The sequence below is a fragment of the Nyctereutes procyonoides genome, unplaced genomic scaffold (genome assembly GCF_905146905.1).
Source record: "Nyctereutes procyonoides isolate TBG_1078 unplaced genomic scaffold, NYPRO_anot_genome, whole genome shotgun sequence".
Classification (NCBI taxonomy): domain Eukaryota; kingdom Metazoa; phylum Chordata; class Mammalia; order Carnivora; family Canidae; genus Nyctereutes; species Nyctereutes procyonoides.
In genome coordinates, this window is record NW_026575140.1 from 30,551,236 (window position 1) to 30,579,025 (window position 27,790).

Below are 27,790 nucleotides of genomic sequence, written 5' to 3' on the forward strand. Positions count from 1 at the left end.
AACCATAAATCTTTTCCAAGATAAGCATCTGTCGAGTTGGATTAGCAACATCCAATGTACTGTGAATTAATTTGCTAAGCCTTCTAATGCTGTCCCGAGCATTTAACTTTAGTAATAACAAATGTAATTTGGAATAAATGGGAACTTGTTTTCTCATCCGTGCCTATATAGTAAGTGACGTATGTAGAGGGGATGACAGGAAATGAACACAGCACTGTATTCTATTATGATGATGGCTTGCGAGCTTATTGAGATAAAAACAAATGCTTTTGTAAACAGCTTTCAGGCATCTGGCACAGACAGGATGAGCTGCAGGCTGTGCGTCCATAGGTTCGGGACAAAGGCCACCCGGAAGATGGCCTGCGACCCCCTGCAGACCTCCTCCCTCCGTGCTCCAAGCTCACAGCCTCCAGCCCTGGGCCTGGCCCCTGGCTTTGAGATGGAGTTGGGTTTGCCTTCATAGATACGTTGCTCTCTAGGGAAGAATTGCTCATAATAAAAACTGCAGTTCTCTTGTCCAGGTAAAGGAAGGAAGTAGGTCATCGAACAAAAGCCACCCACTCTGTGAAAACCTATCCAACTCCTGACTATGGCCAGACGCAGAGTCCAGTGCTGATGAGGCCTGTAGGAAAACCGGAGCACCAATGCTGCCGACTGGCCCTGGGGAGCAATTGTCTTCTTTCTCCCAGGTCCCAAAGAGGGTCTTCCTGGAACCAAGGAGCCCTGAACCCTTAGGATGTGGAGAAGCAAACAGACAGGGGACGGAGGAGGCCACACGGCACCACCACCCCTTCGTGCTGGTATCCTGCAATTTGCATCCCATTTTAAGAGCTAGCAAGTGGGCAGACCGGGTGGCTCAGCGGTTTAGCGCCACCTTCAGTCCAGGGCATGATCCTGGAGACCGGGGATCGAGTCCCACGTCGGGCTCCCTGCATGGAGCCTGCTTCTCCCTCTGCTTGTGTCTCTGACTCTCTCTCTGCATCTCCCATGAATAAATAAATAAAATCTTAAAAAAAAAAAAAAAAGCTAGCAAGTACTGCCGCTTGTGTGATGTGTGAGCACAGGCCCGACCTGTGAACATCCTGGTCCTGGTGGGGCGTGGGGTGGGGGCCTGTTCACAGTGGCACAGAGAGCCAGAGGCAGGCTGGAACACAGGGGTCCTGGGCTCTGCATCTCCCTCAGCCAGCCGTGGGGCTGGGGACATGGCTGTGGCTACCCCTGAAAGGACAAGCTATGGCCTGGCAGATATTCAAGGGCTACTCCTTCTGAAGCAACTGGAAGAGGAGGTAGAGGAGAAGAAAGAAAAACAAGAACTACATTGCAGTGGCTACTTCGAGGCCAGGAAATGCTAACTGTCCTATGCACCTAGAATAACAGGGGGAGGAACCAGAGCCATTCGTCCTGACCCCTGTCCTCCAAACACCTGTGATACCATCTCCAGAGAATACACTCCCCAGCCTGAGTCGGTGTGCAGAACCTCAGCGAAACCACAGGAAGTTCTTCCTTATACCTCAATCTCTTCTGCTGCTTAAAGGGATCCCTAATCTGGCAGTCACTCCTCCACGGAGCCACACCCTTGCACGTTTCCGGAGACTCCACATGGGCCCTAATTACACCAGCAGCTGTGGCCATATCTTACTCCCAGGCTGGCCCAGAAGTCAAGGCGCTGCCATTCGGGAAGATGCGGCCCTGTGCCTGCTGGGTTCAGATGCCTGTGACACTGGCAAGGCAGCCACCACGTCCCCTTCTAGGCCACCACTACAGAGAGACCCTGTCCCATCTCCCTTCTACTAGCCACACGCCGGCTGGAGCATGACTGGAGCACAACCCACCTTTGCCAGGACACACAAGTCTCTGGACACACAACCCCCCTCCGTCCCCAAGGCTGCCACCCAACTGTCAACACCGAGAAAAAAAAAAAAACGCGTCCCGGGGCACGGCTGGGCATCCTTCGTGAGCCACACCCCCATGTCCTCCCACCCCAACCGAACCCCAACCAGAAAAGAGGCGGCTGTACCTGAGGTCTCCCCCAGGATCCGCGGGGGCTTGACGTCTTCACCATCGTCTCTGCTGGGACTGGTGGAAGGCTCCGTTGTGCTAACCCCAACCGGGATCCTATTCCTGGGGCCCAGGGGCTCCGTGACCCCCTTAGTCTGCAGCGTCGTGGAGGTGGCCATGGTGGCTGTGGTGGTGGTGGTGGCGGTGGCCACAGTTGTCTTCCGTGTCTGTGAGATGGAGGCCGTGGTGGGGCCGTAAAGCCCCGGAAACGTGTTGGACTCTGGGGCCTCCTCCTCCCCCGTGGGCCCCCAGGCGATGAACTCCGTCTCCGTGGTGGGCCTGCTGCCGCGGAAGTCAAAGGTGTTGAAGGCGGCCCCCTGCAGGTGCCTCTTTCCCCGCCGCAGGAGGGCCTGCCGGTCCGTGGCTGCCCCGCCGCCCGCCGTGGGGGACGGGGACGAGGAGGAGGAGCCGAGGGAAGGGCTGGATTTGGCGGCGGCCGGGGGCTTGGCGAGCCCCCCTCGGGGCACCAGGGCGGCCACCTGGTCCCTGGGTCTGTGCGCCCGCTTAGCGCGCGGGCTGGGCATCTGCCCGTGGCTGCGCTCCACGCGCGCCGGGCGCGGGCTCCACACGGGCACGGGGATGCGCGCCGCCTGTCCGCTCTTCAGACTCCACAGCCGGGGCGGCCGCTGCGGTGGCCGGGGCAGGAGCCGGAAGTCGGGGCCCGGGCCCAGGGACTCACACGACGGCAGATCCATGGCGAGCTGAAACATGGCTATAAGTATCCAAGCATGGCTTCCTAGGGAGCGGCCCGGCCAGCGGATGGACATGGAACTGCGTGGAAAAGAGAGAGCAGCGTCAGGGGGTGGCGCGGGGGCGCAGCTGCCTGTCCCTCCACCCCCGCCGTCGAGCGCTGATCCTAACTCCAAAAGGGAAACCGAAACCCTCCATTAGCCGACCGCACGGCCCCGTTCGAGCGCCACTTCGTCAGCATCTCGGAAGCACCGTCCCCATGCACCTGCTCCCAGGAGCCGGCTCCCCCGCCTGCACGGCCCATCTCGCCCCGGGAGTGTGCAACGCACGCGGCTGACGTGACCCGGGAGGGAAACTGAGTCTCAAAACCCCCAACTCGGCCGACAGGATGATCTCAAACACCTTCTGTGACCCGCTCAGCTTCTGGCCTGAGTGAAACGGAGAAGCGGTGAGGATGTGTGGTAAGAGGATGGCAGAGCTGGGAGCTCGGTCCATGCCCTGGGTCCAGGGCTGGGCTCTTTCCTCTGTGTCACAGAAGTGACCGGCCCGAGGCGGCTGTCTCTGAGCACACAGCCTCCCCTCCCCGAGGCCCGGAGGGGCGGGGGTTCCACTCTCTGTGGGGCTGAGCCCGCTGGACTTCACAGGGGGCGCGAAGGCCAGGCATCTGCTGAGCCCCTGCCCCACGGTTGGTCCATAAACCCCACTACCCCCTCCTCAGGCAAATGTGCAGGCTGCGGTCTTGGATGCTGTACGCTAGGAAAGCTTCTTATTTTTGGCCTCCTCTGGATTTTGTTCAGGAAAATGAGATCTGCTGTGGATAAGCTGGAAGTTTATCGATGCGCCAACTCTGCCCAAGTGCTGTTCTGTTGACATTTCGACTTTCCCTATTTATCTTCAGCGCAGGTGCCCTCTGAAACCGCATCCCCCACCTCCTCAGCTCCAGGAAGGGTGGGAGGAAGGGCAAACCCCACAAGACCCAGGAGAGTGGCGGGGGTTGCAGGGAGGATGAGGCCAGGTGGGTGCACGGAGCGTCACGTGAGCATCCAGAGCATAGCAGCCAGCCACGTGGAGGGCTGGGGGCCCCGGGCCCACGCTCCCTCTCCCACCAGCTTAGGTAAGTGAGGACCGGGCACAGGCGCCATTCAAAGTCGGTACTTGTCACCGGCGTCACGTCTGAAAATTGACACGGATCCAGGACGTTAGTGACTACTGTGGGCGGGGGCGGGCGAGGGCGTTCGGTGTGCTGAGCCGCCAGCCTGAAAAGCTGCTCAAGACCAGCCCTGTAGAAAAAAAGGCTTGGCAGTTTTTCTTTATGAGGTTTCGCGTGACTTTAAAAGGGAATAAATCAGTGAGTGAGCAGTGTGTGGTGTGTGTGAGTCATGTGTGCATGTGTGCACGGGAGTGTGTCTCAGGACGGCGTGTCGGCCTGTGTGACTGCTGCTGTGTGATAGTGCATCAGTGCCTGTGAAAGACCAAAGTACAAGTGTGTAAATGTGTGAGTGTGTAAGAGCACAAGTCTGTGGGGGCTGTGTGCCTGTATGTCACATGTGCATGTGTGTGTCTGTGCAGGTGTGGCCGAGTGTGGAGTCTGCCTGTCTAGTAAGTGTGTGTGTGTCAATGAGTGTGCAAGAGTGTGAGTCCATGGGGGGGTGTCTGTGTGCCTGTCTGTAATATATGCATCTGTGTATCTGTGCGGGTGCAACCAAGTATGGGGTCTACATGTTGGTGCACACATGTGAGTGTGTCATTGTGCAAAAGTGTGAGCCTAGGGGTGTGGTCTGTGTTCCTGCCTGTCATATATGCACAAGCGTGTGCATGTGCAGGTGTACGTGAGCATGGGGTCTACATGTATGTCGGTGTTCCTGTGAGTGTGTCATTGAGTGTGCAAGACTGAGTTTATGGAGGATGGTCTGTGTGCCTGTCATATATGCACGTGTGTGTGCAGGTGTGGCTGAGCGTGAGGTCTGCCTCTTAGTGCTTGTGTGAGAGTGTGTCAGTGAGTGTGCAAGAGTGTGAGTCTATGTGCCTGCCTGCCATATATGCACATGTGTGTACGTGCAGGTGTGGCTGAGTGTGGGGTCTGCATGTCGGTGCGTGTGTGTGTGAGTGTGTCTGCGTGTGAGCTCCCTCCTCATTCTGCACTGAGCCCCACGTGCCTGGGCTGCCTCTTCTCTGGTGGGTACTTAGGCACGTGCCATTCCCTGCCTGTCATCCGGATGTTGAAAGGAAGAAACATGTATTAATGAACGCTAATTACCGAAAAGGACTAATCCCCAAATAAAAAGGGCCCAGTTTTTTAATCAGAATGAAAGTGCTTTGCTGCAGAAATTAGGAATCGCTCATTATGCTAATGCCTCTGCACTGAGTTTCTGCCGGTGTGCAATTTCTCTGCACAGCCAACCAAGCCCCGTGCAGGGACCCAGGCCACTGTCACCACACACAGAAATTTAGGTCAGTGTGAAACATCCCCATGCACATGGTAAGCACAGCTCCAGGGTGACCACAGGTGGCTCAGTGAGGATGGATGATTTAGACCCTCTGGTTCTCTCGCCACTCTGCACATTTGGATGGGAGTCCAGCTCCCAGGGAACTAACACTCCTTCAAACAAGAGAGATGCCTCAGCCCAGAAGGCCCCACCAAGGCCCACCAGGCCCTATCAGGCCCCGCCAGTTATCACTAGGCCCCACCAGCTACCACCAGGCCCCACCAGGTCCCACCAGGTCCTACCAAGCACCACCAAGTCCCACCAGGCACCACCAGATCCCACCAGGCCCTACCAGCTATCATCAGGGACCACCAACTACCACTAGAACCCACCAGGTACCACCAGGCATCACCAGGTCCCACCAGGTCCCACCAGACCTCACTAGGCTCCACCAGGCCTCACCATGCCCCACCACGTCCCACCAGGTCCCACCAGGCCCCCCAGGTCCCACCAGACACCACCAGGCCCCATAAGGCTCCACCAGGTATTACTTGGCCCCACCAGGCCCCTCACATCCCACCAGACCCTGCTTGGCCCCACCAGACAGGCTGAATGAAGAGCAGCCACAGGCGAACCTGTGTGCCGTCAGTACTTGGAGAAATATCGCCCCAGGAAATGAAACCCGCCGCACCTCAGCCTGTGCCTGCTTGCCTGCCCCAGCATAACTTCACACACAGGATATTTCTGTCATTTTTCACCAATCATGAGCTGTAATTGGTTACCATAGAAACCCCCTCATTTCCACACCACCCGGCTGTTATGCAGAAAAACCAACCGATGGCAAGAGCAGGGAGAGCTTGCTTTGTTTCTCTTCGAGTCCAGCTTCTTCCTTCTTAAAGTGCTGGACTTGTCAGAGAGAGACTATTAGGAGGGCAGGTGGACGAGTGGGGACAGAGCCTCATCCTCACTGTCAGCGTCGGGGGCAGAGAGAGTCCCTCCCTAGGGAGGCCAGGGGCCAATCCTGCAGCCTGCAGGGACTGGCGGTCTCTCTAGGGGAGCCGAAGGTCCCAAGCCCTCTGCTCTGTCACCAGAAGTGGCAGCCCATGTCAGTCTGGACCTTCATGCTCCAGAGATACACACAGGGCATCCTGGCATCAGGGGATACAGTCCCATGTGCAAGGACCCCATGGGGGGCAATGCGGGCCCTCTCTCTCCATACTTCCAGCTGGCCCAGACCCGGCTCTGCTCTGCCCTCTGACCCAGTCCAGCACACCCCAGGAAGGCGCTGGGGTGCTGTCCGCCACTCCCATAGTGGTAGAGGACCCCTCCCAGGTGTAGGAGTGAGGCCCTGAGGCTGCCAGCACCACCACTAGCCGTCAGACCTGCCACGGGACACACCAGGGAGGCCAGGCCACAGGGTAGACAGAGCGGATGCCAGCTCCCCCAAAGCTCGGGGTCATCCACACGCCCCTTGAAGACATGCCCCCTCATCACACCGATGGGGACGGTCACAGCACGAAGACAGGTCCAAGTGTTGCCAAGGATGTGGGGAGATAGGGATGTAAAATGGTGTAGCTGCTACGCAATACGCAAAACAGCTCAGCAGTTGCTCCAAGACATAGTTACCAGTTGCGCCACCATTTCCACTCTTGGGAATAAACATAAGTCCACACAAAAAGGTGTGCATGAATGTTCACGGCAGCAGTAGTCACAAGAGTGGAAAGCAGAAACAACCCAAGTGTCCCTCAAGTGGATGGACAAAGAAAACGTGATCTGTCCCTACAGGGGAACATTCTTTAGCCTCATAAAGGAAGCAAGCACCAACACATGCTTCAACATGGCTGGAGCTTGAACACATTACATGGTGTAAAAGAAGCCGATTATGTCAGGTTCCACATCCTTTGAGTGTCCACGCTTATGAAATGCCCAGAATTGGTGAATCCGTAAACCACTGAACTGCGCAGTATGGAGGGGGGTGAACTTAGGGTATGAAGATTGTAGCTCAAGAAGGGGATGCATGCAAGGGGGACCGGCCTGGGGTGGGTTGCAGGGTGTCTAGCTCCTGGCATGGGTGTGGGCACAAGCAGGTGGGAGGGGGGAAGGGGGCCCAGGCTGCAGCCAGCGTCTGAGCTGCCAGCAAAGTGCAGAGAGGGTGCCCTAGAGACCTTTCAGGCTTGTGTGCAGTGCTCACGGGGGCTTGGGCTCGTCCGAGTGCCTGGCCCTTTGGCCCTCAGCCCACGTGGGGCAGCATCCTGGCCCAGCTGTGAAGAGTGAGCACCCCCACCCCCACCCAGCCACGTCCACATAGGGGCCGCGGCACCATCCCCCTTATTTTCTGGTTCATGGCTTTCTTGCTTCTCCCCCTTTTAAATTTTTATTGAAATCTTTTTTCCCCCTAAGAACACTTCCCTATGATTCAGTGGATTGAGACTGAATTCGCTACCTTCTATTTTCTTCACAGAAGAAAACTGTGGTCAATTAGGGGAGAGAAAGACTTCTTTTCCACTTATGGTCACACAGTTCCCCAGGGGGCTCGCAGGGAAATGCTTCCTGCAAGCAGCTGGTTCCCACATGCGAGGGGCCCGGGCCAGTGAGACTCGGCAGGGCCAGGAGCTCCTGTGAGCCCTGGAATCTGGCCACTGGGATGACGGCACGGCCCCCCTAGTCCCAGTGCCGCACCACCAAGGAACACCCCTGCCCCCACAGTGTCCGCTCTTGAGCTCATCATCAGCTGGCCTGGGACACAAGCCACAGTGTGCATAACTGTTGGATGGAGAAGTTGGTTCCCGATGGTTTGGGATGGTGACTTCCTTAGATGTGTCCCATCCCATCTCCTCAGGCTAGGAATCAGGTGAGTTTTGAAGAGTTACGAAGAGCGGGTGTCCCCCAATGCCATGTGCTGTGCTTAGTGACCTGCTTCCCAAAATTAGCACAAGAAAAGGGGAGGGAAGTCACTTTTCAGTGGAGACACCTGGCAAGCAGGACCTTGGCCAGTGTCAAGGTCACATCCGTGGTGGTGAGTCATGTTGACAGCAGGCGCTCCTGACGTGACGTGACAGGGAGGGCATGGCACCTCCTCCCGAAACCCGTCACCCAGTCTCACCACGAGAAAACCGCCAGACAAGTGCGGATGGAGGCACATTCGGCAACATCCCTGACCAGTCCTCCTCGAAACTGCCAAGGTCATCAAGAACTAGGTGAATCTGAGAAACTGTCAGCACCAAGACTGAGCCTCAGGAGACGTGACGCCTACGCGTCCGTCATGTGGTGCCCTGAGCGCAATCCTGGAAGACGAAAAGAAGTCAGAGAAAAAACGGGGAAATCCAGACGAAGTGAGGGATTTCACGAATGGTCACGAGCGGTGTTTTTCCCTAGTTAGGACAGATACACCGTGGTGATGTGAGATGTTAACCCGACAGCAGCCTGGGGGCGGAGAATGCAGGATTTCTATCTGCTTTTCTTTTCTTTTTTTCAATTTCTGTATATGTAAAACTATTCTGAAATAAAGAGGTTATGTGAGCAAACACACCCACAGAAGTGGGGGGGGTGGCGGATCAGGAGGCGTCAGGACAAGGGGGTCATGCTGAGGGGTGAAGGTGGACTCACCACAGGCTCCCCGGGGACCCTGGGTCCCGGGTGAAGGGACGTCCACCTCCAGGGATGGCCTGGGTGGGGGCACCCACAAGGAGCACAGCCTCATCACTGTGTCTCCTCCTGATCGGACGTGTGCATTCCATCAGGTAGAGAAATGTGGCTTTAGGTGAAAGGGAAAACCCTGGTGTCTGGTGTGGAAGAGACCCGGTGACCCCTCGGTCCCCCGCCCCCCGTTGCTCCAACTTCTCTGGCACAGAGACCCACACAGAAGGGGCCAGCAGGCAGCCTCCTCTCTCCCCATCACACACTTGGGAGGCTTTCACCCGCGTCCCCGACTGCCAACGGGACGTGTGGCATCTCCCGCTAGATTTCAGGAGCAGAGACCGCTCCCCACTCAGGGCAGGACACCCCAGCCTTGGCCCAGGAAGGGAGCAGACACACATTCACACTGTCTTCTAGAAGGCAGTCGCTGGTCCCATTTTCCTAATGAGAGAGAAAGGGAGCTGTGACTCACCTGAATGATTCCCCAGCCTGTCGTCATTAGTGTCCTGTTAGAGCCACCCCTCGCTCGCTTTACCCTGTGACTTACTATGATTACAAGCATCCCGCTCTTTCAGGAGAGGTGCTCTGGTTGCCTATGAGGCTTTCATCTTCGGTGGCCCCATGGATGTCAGGCACACACGTGATACTTGATCCACAGGGAAGGAGCCGTGTAGGAGCCATTCATTCACGTGGGATAGAAACCTCCAGAATGACAAGAAGTTTTTGGCTACTTGCCTGCTGCAGGCCAAGGGGGCCTGGGGCGGGATTCTGGGGTCTCTTAGCACCCTCCCCTGCTGGAGTAGGTCCCAGCCCTGGGTCAGGTTCCCGGGGTGGCCCAGGGATGTGTGTCCTGCCCGCGCAGGAGCAGCCAAGGGCTAGCACCCTGCAGAGAAGGTACTCGCAGGCAAGTGGCCTTCTCCGGGGATCATTACAAGGCAAGGGTGAGAGGACTCTGAGCATGTCCCAAATGTGTGTCCACTAGCTGCTCTACTGGTCTTTCCGCTGTACCCAAATCACAGGAAGTCCTAGCTGGAAGCAATAAAGACAGTCTCTGCTTCAGCCCACCCCAAAGTTGGGCGTCTCAGCCCCCTCATGCTTGGGAACCGAGCGGGTCTGCCCACCTCAGGAAAGTGTTTCGGCTCAGGCTCGTGTGAGAAGCAGTGGACAGGCCAATGCAACGCCAGTTTCTTGACAAAGCCAGTTCTCTTGAAGTGTCTGTGGATGGGCGTTCTACGGGCACCATGCTACCGAACCCCTGTCCCATCCCAAACACTCCAAACACTCAGTACTCACATGATGAGAGCACGAGACCCACCAATGAAGGGGCCTACTCGGGGTCACAGAGAGCTGGCGTCAGACCCAGACCCTGAGTCTAGGACTCAGGGACGTAAGGTCCCAACAAGCCCAGACCTGTGGGACTAGAGACATGCTAAGAAAAGTAGAGGGAACAAAACCTTCGTGACCTGTGGCCTTTGGGAGCTCCACCCCCTTGGACCCTATATGCATGGTGGCTCTGCCCAGAGGGGAGGTCTGGGGTGGGCCCTGGGCCCTGGCAGGTGCTACTCCACAACCCCTGCCAACCTCTGGCAGCAGCCAGGGCCTTGCAGTCCCAAGGAATTGCCTCACATGCTCCCGAAAAGGATAACCCCTGGCACCTCTGCGGTGCCCTGTGGTTCATGAAATGCATTTTATGTGTCAGTGACGTTCCCCTGGGAGTCACTTTACCCCGGGGGACATTCAGCAATGTCTGGAGATGTTTTTGATTGCCAGCATCCAAGGGTGCTACTGGCATTTAGTGAGAGCCCTGAGATGCTAAGAACAACTTACAGGGGATAGGACAGACCCCTGTTTCCATAGGGCCAAGGTCAAGAAGCCCTATTGCCATGTTCCATTTGCCCCCCCAGGGCCTGATGACAGGGGTATGAGCATCTTTATCCCAAGAGTAAAGAGGCTCAGAGATGACCCACCCACTCAGGCTCCAGAAGGAGCAGGAGATGGTGGAGACACAGGGACTCAGAGCCTGCTGCCCAGCTTCCATCCTGGCACTGCAATATGCTGGCTGCGTGAGCTTGGGCAATTCACGTGACCTCCCTGTGCCTCAGTTTCCCCAAACCTCAGGTGTCCCAGGATCCCATGATGAATCCTTTAGGCTTAGCTCCCCATGAGCACTCACAGGCATCGGCCACAACCCCCCCACTTCCCCTGAGGCCATCAGGGATGCCAAGGGGCCCTCTGCCCTCCCCAGGAGCTCTGGAGCAGAGCGTCTGCAGGACTCGGAGGTACGGGGGATGTTCTCGACAGCCTTCGCAGGTGCCTGAAGGAGACTGAAGGATAGCAACGCGCTGGCGTTCTGGTTGCCTGGGCAACGTGCCCGCAAGCATTCCGGAGGAGTGAAGTGGTGACAAGCAGTGGGTGGGTAGCACCGTGGGTGGGAATGTTCTCTCCCCAGGAGTGGGGAGCGGGGCTTCTGCGAGTCTGACACACAGCCCTGCTGCTGCGGCCAGGTCCCCAGTGCCCTCCACTCTGCTGGGACAACAGGCAGGCCATCTAGGACTAGTATGTCCCCTCGGCTCAGCTCCTCTCCCTCCTACATCATGCCTGTGTCCTCTCTGGGCAGCACTTTGGATGTGGCCAGCACCTGCCCCAGCAGCTACGCGGTCTCTCCAGGTACCCTGCGCCATACCTCCCATGCTTCCTCTGCAGGTGGGGACAAAGATCTAGATAGGCCCCCAGCCCAAGCTGGCCCATCCCAGGAGACACGTCATATCCCTCTGGGCAAAAGAACAGACTTGGCAAAGCCACAGAGTAAGAGGAGCTGGACCAGAATCCTGCTGCCTGGTAACATGAATCCCCACACTGAAGTCAGTGCAGAATGAGGAAGCTCAGAAGGACCCTGGAAAGCCAAAGGCAGTTCTGCAAAGCCCAGCACATGTTCTCAGCCTGGGCCTCATGTGAGAATCACTTGGTTGGGGAGAGGGTTGTTAAAAAAGGCTGAGACCCAGGCCCCACTGTGGCCCCACTAACCAGCCTCTTTGGGGGAGAAGTCCAGCATCTGTCCTGTCTTCAGAAGCCCCCCTTACATTCCTCTTAGGCATCCAGGACTAAGAGCCCAGGGCACAGTCCATCCCCACCTGGACCCAGTTCAGTACAACTTTAACGAGATAGAGGATAGGGTGGTAGGGAAGCAGGGATGCTGGGGCATGCCTGGTACTGGGTGACCCCTCAGAACAGGGCTCTGGGCAGAGCACAGGCACACAGCGGTCCCTTCCCCCGTGTCACATCTCCTTCAGGAACTGGCTCATGGGCAAGTTCTCATGCAATCCTGCAAAAAGACCCAGTGCACAAACGCACACTTACAGAAATCTAGACTAAAGAGAAAGGAGCTCAGGGAGAGAGGATGGCACCGCACACTGAACCATAGCCCACGCGGGCTGAGCAGCGGCTCCACACCGGGCACGGGGCTCAGAGCACTGCACGGCTGGCTCCGGGAACCCTGGGGGAAGGGCTGTTACTCTCATCTTTCACAAGAAAGAGAAGCACAAAAATAGCAGCTGTGTGTTCTCTGGAAAGAAGTCTCTCGACACAACGGAAAGCATGGAGGAGGCAGGCACGGAGCCGCGGGAGGGGTGCTGGCAGCACGCGCTCCTCCAAGGCTCCAGGTGTTGAACCGTCATCCCTCTTACACTGCGAAGTACGTATCCCAGTTGCTCACGCGCGGCTCCTGGGGATACACACTCACTGCCCGTGATCTCAGCCCTGACACGGGGACTCACAGGAACGAATACCCGGCTTCCAAAGCACCCCCGAAGGCCTTCTGCCTTTTGGTTCTGTTGCCGTCGTGACATTGGCGCGTACAAGAATCACTGCATTCAAGGTGTGTCGAAGCCACCCAAGGATGGCGGAAGACAGGGACAGAGTCGCTGCTTCTCAGAACAATTAAAGCAGACCCATCATGGGCTCCACGGGTTTCCCAGATTGGTGGAGGGGGGAGGACGGTGGCGGTGGCGGTGTGGAGGGCTTGGTGGGGACAGGAGAGCAAGCCGCCTGAGGGAAGCCCTGTGGCCAGGGCCACGGGGGCCGAAAGCCCAACTTCACAGCCAGCTTACCAACCACAGGGGCAGGGACCTGTCCGGATACCATCTCCCAAGGTGGTCACGTGCTCATCTTGTTCAGGGGGATAGGATGATGACCAGAGCTCAGCAAAGCTCTTAGCAGAGGGCCTGGGACTGGCTGAGGCTGGGACCTGGGGCTGGGGGTGGGCAGATGACCTTGGAGGTCCTTCTGCATCTGTGATGTGCAGATTTCATACCTTCCACCGTCCAAGCAGACTCAGTGCACCTGCAGGAGCCCCGAGGTCCACAGCCCACCACACATACTTCACCTTCCTCGGCCCTTTGCACCCAGGCATAAATGAGACTGAAATAAATGAAACGGCCCTCGCAGGCGATCAAGGGACTCATTCAGTGGCTGTTGCGGGGTGCAGGGCCTATGGTGGGGAGGGGGCAGTCAGGGCTCCTCTGTGGCCCACCTGACGTCCCACCTTTGATCCACGATTAGGGAAAAAATGCAATGGTAACTTGGAGATGAGCTGGACTTGCCAGAAGTGCATGAATCATCCATGCAAATCCCCCAATGTAGGTCACGGCTCCATCTCATCTCCAGCCACAGACAGTCCCCATGTCCCCGTCAGGAGAGGCTGCAACAAGGAGAGAAGCCCTGCTCGCCCCACCCCGATGCCCTGCCTGTGCCCAACCTGCAGGTGGGAGGCACCTAACACAAGTGGGCCTAACACAAGCCCCCACAAAGGGGCTGTAGGCGAGGCCATGGGAATGCTGCCCCAGGGAAGTGCCCACCCCGAGCATTGGCCACAGCCCCAGGACAGCCCACCCGGGCAGCTCCCACTTACCCACCCACGGCCCTAGAGATGCAGCCCCTCTCCCCGTCATCAATGAGATGTAAGTGGGCTTGCCTAGGGCCACCCCTGGTGCACGGCACCCTGGGCACCCTCTGCGGCTGCCTGCCCCACCTTGCCCCAGGCCTGGGTGCAGAGTGAGGCGAGGACAAGCTTCCAGACGGTTTCACAGCCACAGGGAGCTGGAAGGAGCTCTGCCTGACTCAGACATCTCTGCTGCAGCCACCATCAAAGGGTCCCCAGGCTCTGAACACAAAGGGTGACAGGCACTCACGAGCTCTAGAGAGCAACACTGAGCAAGTGCGGGGCAGTGTCTCAGAAGAGCCTGCATGTGAACCAAAGACCGCATCCGGGGGGCTTCTGCTTCCCACTCCTGCTGTGTCCTGTGGGGGACAGAGGACTAATCCGATCCCTGAGCAGCACTCCTACATCCTTGTGGTGGCATATACCCCAACACACACACACAGACGCACTTACAGACACTCCAGACACACAGACGTGCACACATTCAGACACATGCTTGTACATGGATAAGCCAGGCATGCACACATACGCCCAGAGAGAGACACACACACACATGCACTTGTACATGCAAACACATGCATACGTTCACACACAAAGTTGTTCATGGATAAGCCAGGCACACGCGCACACACACCCTGACACATGCACACACACACTTGTGCACACACAAACACGTGCACACATTCACACACAAGCTTGTACATGGATAAGCCAGGGACACACACATTCACCCAGAGATACACATAACACATGCACGTACACACACGGACATGTGCACACATTCATACACATGCTTGCACAAGGATAAGCCAGGCATGCACACATACCCTCAGAGACACACATAACACATACACTTATACATACAGACACATGCACATACTCACACATGTTCACAGATAAGCCAGGCATGCACACACACACCCAGAGACACACATTTGTACACACACAGACATGTGCTAACATTCACACACATGCTTGCACAAGGTTAAGCCAGGCACACACACATACACCCAGAGACAGACACACCACACACATATACTTGCACATGCAGACACATGCACACTCACACACAGAAACATACACACACATGCACACACATTCCCATCCACCCCTTTCTGGTTCCCTCTCCTGCGGCGGAGCTGAGAAACCCCACTGTCCTGGCCACCTCCACCAGGCAAACGCCGTGTTGCCTGAGTCTCCCACTGGAGTGTCCGGAGCTTGGCTGCAAACATGGCTTGGCACAAAGCTAATGTGACAGCCACCGCTGGCGTGGGGACAAAACACTGTCATTTGGGGAAATTCTTCCCAAAAGAACCCAGTGGAGCCAAGCCAGCTGGGTCAGAGCTTCCAGTTCTTCCTGACGAGGTCATCCCATCCTGACACTGTCCCGAGGAACAGGTGTCACAGGAGTTCTTGCTGGAATGTCTTGCTGGGGCATGAGAGCTTTCCCAGGAAGGCCCAGGGCTTCTGGGCAGCTGTGACTTGAAAGGGGAAGAAGGTCTCTGTTTTCTGGGAAGGCCAAGTCCCCAGTGCGGGGCTCTGATGGACCAAGGGCCAACAAGGCCTCTGTCCCTATCCCCATCCCAAAGCACCTGGCTTCAAGCTCTGGCTGGTGCTGTGCGAAGTCCCTGACCACCTGCCGGTTACTTCCAAGAGGGGCTCAGTTGCAGATACACGGCATCATCCTCTCACGAGAGGGTTTCAAATGATTCTCCGGAAAGTTCTCCACCTCGTGCCCCAGCATGGGTGGCCGTAGGCTACTGACAAGTTCCTTGGAACCACAGTTCTCTCTTGTGGCATCAATAACAGGCAGGCCTGAGTCTGTATCTTCTCACATGCATGCATCTGAGCTCCGCACTCCAAAGAGAGTTTCCGTCACAGGCGGGGCAGGAATGGCCATTCCCACTGTATAGACGGGGACACTGACAGGGATAAGTGGAGGGATATGGGGATACGAGGGGCAGAGCTAGGACCTAAGTCTGCTTGGTCTCCCTGTCACCCACACCACCCTCCACCACCTTGGGGGCTGCTCCCCGGCGCAGAAATCAATGATCCTCAGTTGTCATTGAACATCATTCACCAGGAACATGAGACCCAACGCTGGCCCCTGGGTGCCAGGGTGAGAGCTCCGTGCCCCTCCCCGAGGACAACCCATGCTGATTTTTATGGGAGTGGGGAGGACGGAGAGAAACGCCACCTACAGAAGCTGTGGACCTGCTATGCATGAGCTGGGCCCTCAGGGAACACTGCCCTGGTGTGAAGAATACACCCCAACCTCTGGAGCCCAGAGACGTCTTGTCGTCTGCCAAGCTGGGACTCTGGGTAAGATCTTCTGGAAAGGGCCCGTTTCCACACTCCCCGGGGAATCTGGAGCCCTTGGCTTGCCACCACACCCCGCTCTATGCACACTGTCAGGGTGACCTATGACCGCTGAGTTTCAAACTCAGTGGGCCTGACCCCTGGCAGTGCTGACAACACTTGCCCACTGCCTCTCACCACGGGCTGTCTTCTCTCGGGGTCTCTCATGTCCCCGAGGCCCTGTTGTGGGCTGAGGTCTGTCCCTCCAAAATTTATATGTTGAAGTCCTAACCCCGGGACGTCAGAACTGGTCAGCACTTAGAGATCGGGTCTTTAAAAAGGTGATTAAGTTAAAATGAAGTCATTAGGGTGGGTTGTAATCCAACGGGACTGCCGTTCCTATAAAAAGAGGTGATCCAGACACAGACACGCCTGGAGGGGCCACTCCGTGAAGACACGAAGAGAAGACAGTCTTCTACACACCACGGAGAGAGGCTCAGAGGGAACCAGCCCTGCCGACACCTCGACCTCAGACTTCCAGCCTCCAGGACCGGGACAAACTAACTCCTGTTGGGTGGCAGGAGCCGGCCCATGCGGGCACCTTCCCTCCCCTGCTGCTTCTGCCTCAGTTCCCCCTGGGGGTGGTCGGGGCTGCCGTCTGCTCGCCATCCCCAGGAGAGCCAGGGATGGCTCTGGATCCTGCCCGGGCATGCGGGGGTCGCTCGCAAACACGGTCCCACCTCCTAGGTCTGCAGTCGTCTGGCTACCCCAGGCTAACCGCCCTCTGGGCCAGTCCTGCAGAACCCTACACGGCCTCTGAGAACCTCTGCTCACCGCACAACGGAGCCCCCGTCAACGCGCTCAGATGGCAGCACAGCCCGAAATCTAAAAGCCAGCGGATCCCACCTTTCCCTCCTCGTCCTAAAAGCACACGTTCAGCAAGTCCCGTCCATCCCTCCCTCCCATGCAGGGATTCTCAGCCTCTGCACTCGCACCTCTGGGTGGGATCTGTCTGCCTTGGGGGCTGTCCTGTGCACTGCCTCCATCCACGAGATGCTAACAGCTCCCTTCTCCCCCCAGGTGTGTCTAGACATTGGCACACTTCCCCCAGGAAGCCCCCTACCCCTCCCTGGACACCCTCCAGCCCCCAGGACCCCCCTCACCACCTCCAGGAAACCTCCTACTCTTCTCTGACTGCCCTCCACCTCCTATAGGGTTTCCTCTGATGCCCAGAGTCCATCCCGACTAGTACCTGCCTGTGACACCCCATTAGGTGGGTCTCTGCATCCTGCAGCATCAAGGTTCCCTCGGAAGCTTTCTCCCCATAAAATAAGAGAGGAACCTGGCCTCAGGGCTGTGGTGGGGAGACAGGGCACAGAAAACTAAATTGCAGCCTGAGGTGGGAGCTTATTAAGTTTGATTATTATTTAATATTAATTACACTTTAATACAACCGTTAACTGTGCTTCATAATTTTAATTTTCATCCAATTATTCTACAACCATTGATTAAGCAATGACAACGATGGTCTCTGGGGATCTAGGAGCAAAGGAGTGATGTCCTCACCCTCTCCAACCCCATGTGCAGCTCAGGCTCACAAATGTGCACTCAGGAATCATTTACGGAGGGAGGGAATGAGTGAATGCATGCATGAATCAATGAATGCAAGTCAGGAGCATGCAGTTCACTTGGGGAAAACAGGCGCTTTGGGTAACAAACGACCCAGAGGCGGATCAGTCAACATGCTGGGGTGGATTCAGCTCTGTGTGGGCAATCCTGGAGGGTAGCTCAGAGGCAGTGATGGGTCTCAAGTGCCCAGTATAAGTTTATGAGGGAGGACACGTGAGAGCTGAAGGAACCCAAGCTTGATTTGCGGGGGCCACTTCGGGAGGCCAACAGTGGTCAGGAGGACCTCAGAAGAGGGCAGGCAGCAGGAAGTCCCAACACCCATCTCCTCTGGGAACAATGGGTGGCCCCTCAGAAGTCACAGAGGTCACTGCTGGCACAGGAACAGGGACCACTCCCATGGTCACAAGCTGCATCGGTCCCCACAGCAAGTGATGATGGAATGACACCCTGCCTCCTGTGCCTCAGCCTCCCCATCTGAACACAGAGAGAGGCGAACTTCTGAGAACATGCAGGAAAACGGGAGCCAGGGCTCCAGACCCAGGCTCTCAGGCCCCAGAGCCCAGGCTCGCCACTGCTCCACATTCTGTGTCGTCAGCGTGAAGGGATGTGTCTGGAAAATGATCCCAAGGGAGCAGAGCAACCGTGAAGCCTCGCAGTCCCCGTGACTAGACCCGGTGGGTGGGGGAGGGGGGTTCAGGTGCTCCTCTCCTAACCAGGAACCTCCTTTCACCCACCCCATGAATCACACCGACACCATTTCTCTCTGGTGGATCCTGCCCATCGCCCCAAGTATGGGTTTGGGGTCAGAGGGAGGGAAAAGCTGAGAGAGGCATGTGGAGGAGGGCAGAGGGCCACAGCACGGGCAGCAGAGAGACACGCCAAGGCCCCCCCAACAGCCCTCTTCCCAGACACGAAGGTGCGGGCCGGACCTAAGGGCAAGGAGGAGCCTCCATCTCCTCACCTGTAGATGGGGCATCTGGGGGACCCAGGGGCCCCTCCTGTGGTTGTCCCCCCAGACGGTCTTCACACCCAGTCTCAAAGCACTTGCCCATGGCTCTCTCCCTGCTGGGAGCACCTGGTCATCTCCTCCTCGTGCCTGGATTCCTCCTCCCACACCCGCTCCCGGTGCCCAGTGAGCTAGCTGACTGCTCTGACCGCCCAGCCAGTGCTCACGTCTGTGGGGGTGTCTGCAGAGGACCAGCTAACCCTAGCATCTCCTGGGCTCCAATTGGAGCTGGAGCCTGAAACCCCACAGCCCACCTTTCTCTCTGGACACCCCCTTGGCTAGCCCAGCATGCAGGTCTAGGAATTTCCCCGAGATCTGTGTGTCTGGCACTCCCAGAGCAGGTGGGCAGCAGAGGGCCAAGCGGGCACATCATCCATCCACCCCCAGCACTGGCCCCCCGACCGACCAGCAGCACAGAGCACCCCGTCCACGGCCTTGCAGGGGCCAAGGCCTGCTGCCCAGCCCTGGACCAAGGGGGGTGGTCTGCAAGGCCCCCGCCTAGATTGAGAAGGCTGGGGGAGGGACGGGGGCTTCGAGAACACTGGACACGCTGCAGCCCGGGTGTGCCCCCTTAATAGGAACGGGGTCATGCAGAATGGAGATGGCCCTTCTACCAGAAATGGCTGGAAGTGTCCTACAAGTGCCATTTCTCCGTGTAGACCAGGAGGCGGGGGCAGCTGTGGAGGCTCTCCATGGGCCCATCCATGAATGGACTAGAATACTACGCAGACTGGATTAAAGGAAACAAAGCCAAGGGAGGACCCAGACGCCTGTCGGGGCCCGATAAACGGGAAGGAGCCCTGTCCCTCTCCGACTGGGACATCATCTGTCCCCAGCAGGCTCCAAGGTGAGGACAGAATCTGTGATGTCCGCTCTCTCTTGGGCCTCCCCAGGGCTCCTGGGGCAGCTCCTGGATTTGGATCCACAAAGGACAAGAGGACCACTGACTGCCACTCCACCTGCTTCTATCTCTAAAACAGGAGCTAATGCAAAGATCTGGACCCCCCGGGCACCTCTGCAGACCCCACCCAGCACCCCAGACCACAGCTACTGATGGTAGCAGAGTGAGCAGCCCTGGCTAGGGGACAAGGCAGGGCCCAGAGGGCCGATGTCATGCCCTCCTGTGGGATCCGGCTGGGGGCAGCGTCCCAGAGGAAGTTTTCTGGAAAGGGCAGTGGTGAGGCCCCACCCTTGACCTGATCTTGTCCAGGAAAGGGACTGAATCTTACTGGTCTCTGTCACAGAGCAGGAAATACATCCATCCATTTGCCAGGGGTGCACGGGGTGCACAGGGTGCACGGGGTACTACACGTGCCCAGAGCCGGTGAGGTTCTGTGCTACAACTGGGGCAGCCATGAAATCAGGGAGGACACTGCACGGAGCCAGACAGGGTGGGAACGCCTCCTGTCCTTGGAAGGGAAGAAAGAACCACCCTCTTCCCTGACCTGTCCCCGCCAGGGGCTTCTGTCCTCTGGGCTCGTGTGCTTCCCACCACCCACTTCCCCACCGCTCCGTGTGTCCACAGCCAGCCTCACGTGTGCCGAGCGCTCAACAGTGTGGACATTCCCTCTGCTCTGGATGTCAGAGCCCAGTCGTGTTTTGTGGGCTGGGGAGCCGATGTCAGAGGCCCAGCATCTCACCTGGGAGCTCCCCCCACAAAGAAGCTGAAACCAAGCCTCGGGTCCCCGGGACCCCAGTCCCCAACTCTTCCCGGCTCCCAGGCCACCACTTCCAGGGGAGATCCATGGGAGGCCGTGCCCGTGCCAGGGCCCAGCCCAGAGTCGCAGAACTGGAGGCCCAGCCAGGGAGCCCCTCTGCTGTGTGCAAGATTCCACCAGGACCCCTTCCCCTTCTGCATGGAGAGCAGTCCTGGCTCTGCCGCCCCCAGGCCCCGGGTGGCTCTGCAGACCCCCGCACTCGCCGTTCCACTCGGAGACACGTATGGTGGTGTATCGGGCTGCTTGTCTGGTTGTTGCCCGGGCAGCCCTCCGGCAAGGGAGAACCATTTGGCCACCCTAGTCATTTGAATTCTTCCCAGGGTCTGTTCTGATTTCTCAGTGACCCTGTCCTGTTTGGGAGCAGAGGATGTGGGTGTGTCACTCTCTCTTCTCACTCGCAGGACTTGTTCGGGATGGCCTGGCTCCTCTAGGCGATCTCAGGAACACTCCACAGGAAATAGTGTCCCAACCACCACCAGCGTGCCTGCTGGGCCCGGAGCTCTCGCCACCCCGTGCTCAGGGTAACATAGGAGAGGGACCCACTGTCCCCACCCTGTGGCCAGGACAGCCTCTCAGACTCTGGGGGGGCCAGCACCTCACACAGGGGTGTGCCCTGCTCCCTGTCCTTGGTCCCTGGGGGGGCGGGGCCTGGGTCTCCACGTGGGTGTGACTCCAGTGCGAGGGTAACCATAGTCTGGTAGCAGAGCAGTGAGCATCATCCAGGCCCTTGTTTTCAGAATTCTATTTTTAACTTAATCACTTGTTTGTTTTTAAGCAAGAAGCTACACCTTGAGTGTTTTCACTAAATAAGTCTGTGTTTGCCGGTCGATCAGTGTATTTAAATTCCTCCCGGGAGCATTTCAGGCCAGGACTCCCTCTGTCCCCCATCCGTTCCCATGTCCCCATTCCCCCCATGTCCCCCTCTGTCCCTGTCACCCTCTGTCCCCCACTGCCCCATCCCCATGTACCCCTCGTCCCCCTCTGTCTCTGTCCCCCATGTCCCACTGTGTCCCCATGTCCCTCCCTGTCCTCTGTGTCCCCCTCTGTCCCCCTCTGTCCTGCTGTTCCCCATGTTCCCCTCTGTCCCTCTGTCCTCCTCTGTCTCTCTCTCCCTCCTCTCTCTTCTCCCCTTTCCCTGTCTCTCCCCTCTTTGGGGTCAGTCTGCCAATCCCCTAATATATATATTAGTAGCCATCAGGCCTGCCCGTGCCGGATCCCTTCGGGCCCTGGGGTAAAATACACCCACGGGCCTGGTTGGTGACTGTAAGTTGGTACCATGCTGACCGAGGCCCGGGGCAGCCCGAGACATCCTTATAGCCCCACCAGGTGATGGAGGAACATCTCCTTGGGGACAGAGTGACCAGGTACATGGGGGAGCCAGGCTTCAGCCAGGCCAGCCTCCTCCCAGCCTGCACACATGTGTGGTCAAGTTGAGTTCATGTCTACACTCACCATGGCTCAGCCAATACCCTGGGCCACACACCACCCTCTCCAAACCCACAGCCACCTTCATGGGGCTCACAAGGTCACACTCTGGCTCCAACAGAGCCTAGCCCTGAATTCCTCTCCCTGTCCTGGCTACCTGCTCCTGCATCCCCTGGCCTTGACATAAAGGTCCTTTCTTCTGAATGCCCTCCTGTCACCCCAGAAAAGGCTGGGCCCCTGAGAAATGTTCTCCTAGGTGCACCCCCTCATCAACAGCTACTTAGAGCTGCAATCCTTCCCTCAGCAGGTGGCCCCAACGTTCTGAGTCTCTGTTCTGTTGGCCTCCCCAGCACCTCACCCAACACCCACACACAGAGATGCCCCACAAGTGCCAATAGATGGATGGATGGACACAGGATGGGTGAATGGATGGACAAACGATGGACAGACAGGTGGATGCGTGGATGTATGGATGGTTGGATAGATAAGTGGGTGGATGGATGGACGGATGGATGGATGGATGGATGGATAGCTGGCTGACTAGAAGGAGGAATGGACAGACGAAAAGACTGATGGACATATGAATTAAATGGACGGACAGATAAACGAACGGTGCCAGTGTGTCTCCCCTCTCATGAGATTTTGCACTACATTTGCCATCTGCACCAACTACTCAGGTCCTGGGTGCTCTTCCTTCTTTCAATGACAGCAATGTTCACCATATAATTCAGTTCAGCACTTAACAGTGTGACTGAGTGGTCTATTCCACATGTGAATGTTCTCTTTTCTTAAAGAAGCCATAATTACAAAGGACAGAAATTGTCCCTATTCTTTGTATATTCTTTGCCTGGCTTGGCAACATTTAACCTTTGTCCCCTCCACAATAAATGAAGAAAAGATGTTGGGGCAGCCCGGGTGGCTCAGCAGTTTAGCGCCTGCCTTCAGCTCAGGGCCTGATACTGGAGACACCGAATCGAGTCCCGCATCAGGCTCCCTGCATGGAGCCTGCTTCTCCCTCTGCCCATGTCTCTGCCTCTCACTCTCTGTGTCTCTCATGAGTAAATAAAATAAAATAAAATAAAATAAAATAAAATAAAATAAAATAAAATAAAATAAAATAAAATAAAATAAAATGATGTTATTTAGGTCTTTTATTTCCAATCAAAGAGAAAACTAGGACCAGAGGGAGAAGATCTAGTATGCAAACTCCAGGGGTTCCAGCTCCCACCCAGAGGCAGTCCACCAGGCTGCTGCTGCCCAGGATCTGCCCTCACGCCAGGCCCAGTGGATTAGGGCTGAATCAGTGTGTTGAAGCCAACAGAAGGTGTGCCAGCATCTCTATATTTTTCTGTGCTGGGCTTAAGGGAAACCTACTCTGAATTTCAGCTGAGACAACAGATAGTTATGAGATATTGCAAAAATGATCCATGGTTTCCCTCAAAAACATCCCCCAGGATTCTGCTATATGGTGAGTGTCCGTGGTGGACTTCATGAGGTTTTCAAGCCCTCAATTCTATACTCTTACTCTGATGATGGTTTAAAAAAGCAAACACTTCCTACATTGTTGAATAGACTCTGTAAAGAGAAAGAATACAGACAGACACTCAGCAGTCTCCTAGGAGGAAGAGGCCAAGCCAAGGGTCAGAGGAGGAACAGGACTCTTGGCTCCTGTCACCACCCACTGCCCCAGTCCTGACACTTACAGCAGGGCTCTTGTGGGGGACATGGCTCACGGCTGGCAGACAGCTGTCCTGGTCAGCTCAGGGGTAAGGAGTCCAGCTCAGGGGGCGCTGACCTTCTGTTCTGATCCCTCTGCAGAGCAGAGACCACCCTTTGCTTGGAGGCTGTAATCCTAAAAGGAGGCTGATACATGCCAATGAGTTACACTGAGGGATTGGAGGGATTGGTGACTTCCAGAGGGACAAAGTGGACAAACAGACCCAGGGGCTTATCTTATCCCAGACCTAAAGGCTGGGGCCAGCATGGTGTCCTGACCATAGCCAGGAAGGGCAGGCAAGAACTTTCTGGAATAATGGCCTGCCCACATTAGCATCTCAGCCAATCTCCTTATTAATTTGCTGGCATTGAGATTGGTAGAATAGTAGGAAGGGAAAAAAATTCCTCAGAATCGGTGAGGGATGGCGGAGGACTGGGGTTTATCATTTCACTGACGGAAGCCCGGTAACTGTGTGGGCATGCTCTTGGATGGGGCTGTTCTAGAGGCACAGATAGATTAAGGGACTCACCTGCACTCTTGGGGAAGAAACAAAACTTGGAGCCAGCCCCTCTTGAGGTTCTGGCTGCAGGAAGGGAGACAGGGAGGTCAAGAGTAGGAATCTGGACCCTGAAGCCCAAAGGGCTCATCTGCTTGCTCCCTGCTATACCACACGGTAGACGCGTCTGGGCCTATGGCACACAGACCACCATGCATCTATGTCCTCATCTGTCAATCACAAGTGATAGGGGAGGTTTTCAGGAAGAGGAGGGTGAGGGACACAAGTCCCTGCACACAGCAGGCGCTCCAAGGGATGACACTGCTATAGTGGGTGAAATGGCAGCCCCCAGAAAGAGATATCCACATCCTAACCCCCAGCCTGAGAATGTGCCCTTATTCAGAAAAAGCATCTTCGCAGATATGATTATGTTCAAGGTCTTGAGTTGAGACTCTCCTGGAACTACCCATGAGTGCCTTAAATCCAGTGAGCGGTATCCTTACAGGAGAAGGCACAGGGAGGACATGTGAAGGTGGAAGCAGAGAAGGGAGTGATGTGACCACAAGCCAAGATGCACTGGAACCACCCAGAGCCACCAGGAGCTGGAAGACAAGGCAAGATCATCCCCCTGAGTCTTTAGAAGGAAGCATGGCCCTGCATACACCTTGATTTTGGACTTCTGGCCTTCAGGGCTGGGACAGACTCTGTTCCTGTTGTTCTGAGCTCTCCATCCATGGCACTTCATTGCCATAATCCCAGGAAATGCACACCACATAGATCACTGGATTCGGGGCCGCAGAGTGGAGACAGCCCTACTGGCTATGAGGACAGTGAGGGTCGATCACTCTACCAGTTCAGCAACTAGTTCAGCATTAGCTGCCTCGTGCCTGCATCTGCTTTGTGGGAGAAGACCCCAGGAAAGAAGGAGAAGGCCCTGCCATCCAGGGCACCGTTTGGGTTTACCCAGGGAAAACAGAAGGCAATCCCTAAAGGAATGAGTCCTGCCAAATTTGGTGTGCTGCCTGGGCCCCTCTGTCTGTCACCTGACACTTCCTGCCATCCCCAACCTGGCGGAGGCTGCAGTAACCAAGCAAACAGACCTTGAGCCTGTGGCCTCAGGTTGACCAGATGGCTTATCACTGGCCGCCAACAACACCTGCCCCCATGGTTGGATGTGCGGCAGGGGAGGCAGAGGGGAGGCACCCACAGTGCATGCTAAGGTGGCACCAATGAGCCTGTGTGTCCCCTGCCTGGCAGCGGGTGGCAGCCCTGGAGTGGGGTCTAGATCTAGATCTCTGGTCCCAGGAAGGAGCTCCTGCCAGCAGCAGTTTGAAGACAGAGACGCTGCGTTTGGTGATCTGTCAACGTTATTAGTTAGGATGGTGGCTGCCGCCAGGCTCCCACAAATTGTGATATACAAATTGTTAGCAGCTTGCAGACCATTTGCAAATAAACCATCACAGCGAGGCATTAAAAGATCCCCTAAATAAGCATCCTCACGGAAGGTAGTGACATAGGAGCTTGTTTATATCCTTTCTGCTTGACACCTGTTCCATCAAAGGGAGGCCCCGCTTGTCCCGTGGAGAGGCTGTGCAGGCAGCATTTAAAATGCAAAGATCTGCTGATTTTTCATACGGAATTATACAAATGGAACTGCTCTTCCATTTTATGATTGAATTAGGTAATGTATTGATGGTGCAGAAAGAACCAAGGTTATGTCCTTGTTTTTCATGATTTATGGGCTCGGAGCATTTCACAGCTCTTGGTTCTGGACACAATCTCACTAACACGCGTCGGGTGCCCAGGGAACTCTGGCTGTCGCATAGACACGGGATGGCCGTGGGATGGACAGGGTGCTGGGCCGTCAGCACGTCCTCCAGAAAAGCCCTGCTAGAAGGGGAGGCCCCAGCTGAAGGAGGTTGGTTTTGTCTCGTTTTGTCTTTCTTCCTCCTGCTACGGTGACTTATGATGACAAAGGCAGAGGACAACTGCCAGGAACCGGGTCGGACTCCATTCTCCGAGGCCGTCGACGGCCGGCTGCCTGGAGGTCAGGGAGCAGAGCTCACTGGACCCTCTGTTCTGCTCCATCTCAGCCCTGCTCACCATTTGGTCACTGCCCTCAGACAAGCCGTAGGCCCCCTGCCTCAGCCTTCCCACCTGGGAAATGGGAGAGACATGTGTCGGCCTCTGACACTTAACATGCAGCTCTGTTTAGAAGCAAATGGTGAGCCAGACGTGCTTGCAGAAAGCTTCTTGTCCCAGGATTGCACCCAGGAAAGGCAATGGGCTTGGATGCCTAAGAGGCAGGAGGGAAAGAGCTCCCTGGAATGAGGATGTGCTGACAACTTGCCTGAGTAGCTCCATCCCCTCCTTTCTCCTCCCCCTCCAGGCTGCTCACCCCCTCCATCTCTTCCCAGTTCCTCCCCTCTTCTCCCAAGCTGCTTGCCCCCCTCCATCCCACCGGTCCTCCCAACAGGCAGGCAGGCCTGGAGCTGCCCTGGACCTTGCTCCCTGAACTCTCCCTCCTGCAGCTCATTAAGCTGGTGACTAGGAAGGCAGGCCCTCATAAAGATGGCCATGTAGTCCCTTGCCCAAGGCTCGAGGGGAGCCTCGTGGCCTATTCCTTCCTGCCTTCCCTGTGAACTCTTAAAACCTGCAAGATGTGCTGAGCCAAGAGCAAATGAACGGAGGACGGTTTCTGTGGAGGAAAATTATCAGCTCCTTCACAGCTGCCCCTGCACAGCTGGGGGTGAGTTCCTGGCCCTGCACAGGCGTAGGGTGGCAACAACCTCGGAGCCTCGAGCTCTGCAGACCACAGGAAATTAAATCACTAGACTGAGCCCGCCATGCCCACCCTGGCAGCCCCAAGGCCCGGCCCCTCTTGACCCTTTGTGGAGCTCCTGGGGACCTTCTCCCAATTGGCCTCCCTCTACTCAGTTCCTCTTTTCCTGCCCCTGACCCCTTCCACCCGCCCCCCAAACCCCTGCCTCCTGCCCCCAACCCTCTGCCTCCTGCCCAACCCCCTGCCTCCTGCCCCTGACCCTGTGTATCAAGTTCTCCTGACCCTTCTCATGCCTTACCCACCTAGTTTCATCCCTGGGGCTTCCTGAAGGCAGTGACAGCCCTTTTATCTGCCCGTGACCCCCGCACCCCTTCTGGAGCTGGGACACAGGCCGTGACCCCAGATGGTTGTGGAATCAGGGAGAAAGTGGGTGCAGCTTCATGCTAGTCAGGTGCCCCAGGGAGGTCTTCCAAGTACGTCATGCCAGAGTGCCCAGGGGGATGCCAGGGTGGCAGGCGCTCAGCATGGGAAGCAATATCCCCTAAAACACACGGAAAGCACATGTCCTATGTCTCCCTGCTGTCCCAAGTTTGTGAAGTCACACTTGCTTTTCGCACACATCAAGGTCACAGAAGATCCACCAAAGCAGAAGGGACAGGTTCAGAGGCCCTCAGAGGGGGTCCCCAGGCCAGTGGCATCAGCACCCCTACCTGGGCCCTGGTAAGAACTGCAGTTCTTGGGCCTCACTCTGGTCCTGCTGCATCAGACGCTTGGGCCCAGGAATCTGCATTCCACAAGCCTTCCAGGGCGCTGACTCTGAGTGCTGCAGGCCAAGTGGGCATCTCAGCTGACCTTCACAGAGTGTGTGCTACAGGCAGGCATCCATGGCCTTGGTCGATCCAATCCTCCCACAGCCCTGAAGGACAAGATGCTAATGAACCCCATTCTACAGATAACAGGAAAGAGGCCCAAG

General features: G+C 56.6%; 1 protein-coding gene across 3 annotated transcripts in view; it reads right to left on the reverse strand.

Annotated features, from left to right (window-relative positions):
• The window catches only part of AJAP1 (adherens junctions associated protein 1), a 114,657-nt gene that overhangs the window by 56,768 nt on the left and 30,099 nt on the right, over positions 1–27,790 (reverse strand). For all 3 annotated transcript variants that reach the window (XR_008661944.1, XR_008661943.1, XM_055306316.1), the window contains exon 2: positions 2,018–2,829. Coding sequence is in view for 1 of the 3 variants with exons in the window: in XM_055306316.1 (XP_055162291.1) it covers positions 2,018–2,829 (812 nt within the window). In the remaining 2 variants the exon portion in view is untranslated. The remainder of the gene's footprint in view (positions 1–2,017; positions 2,830–27,790) is intronic.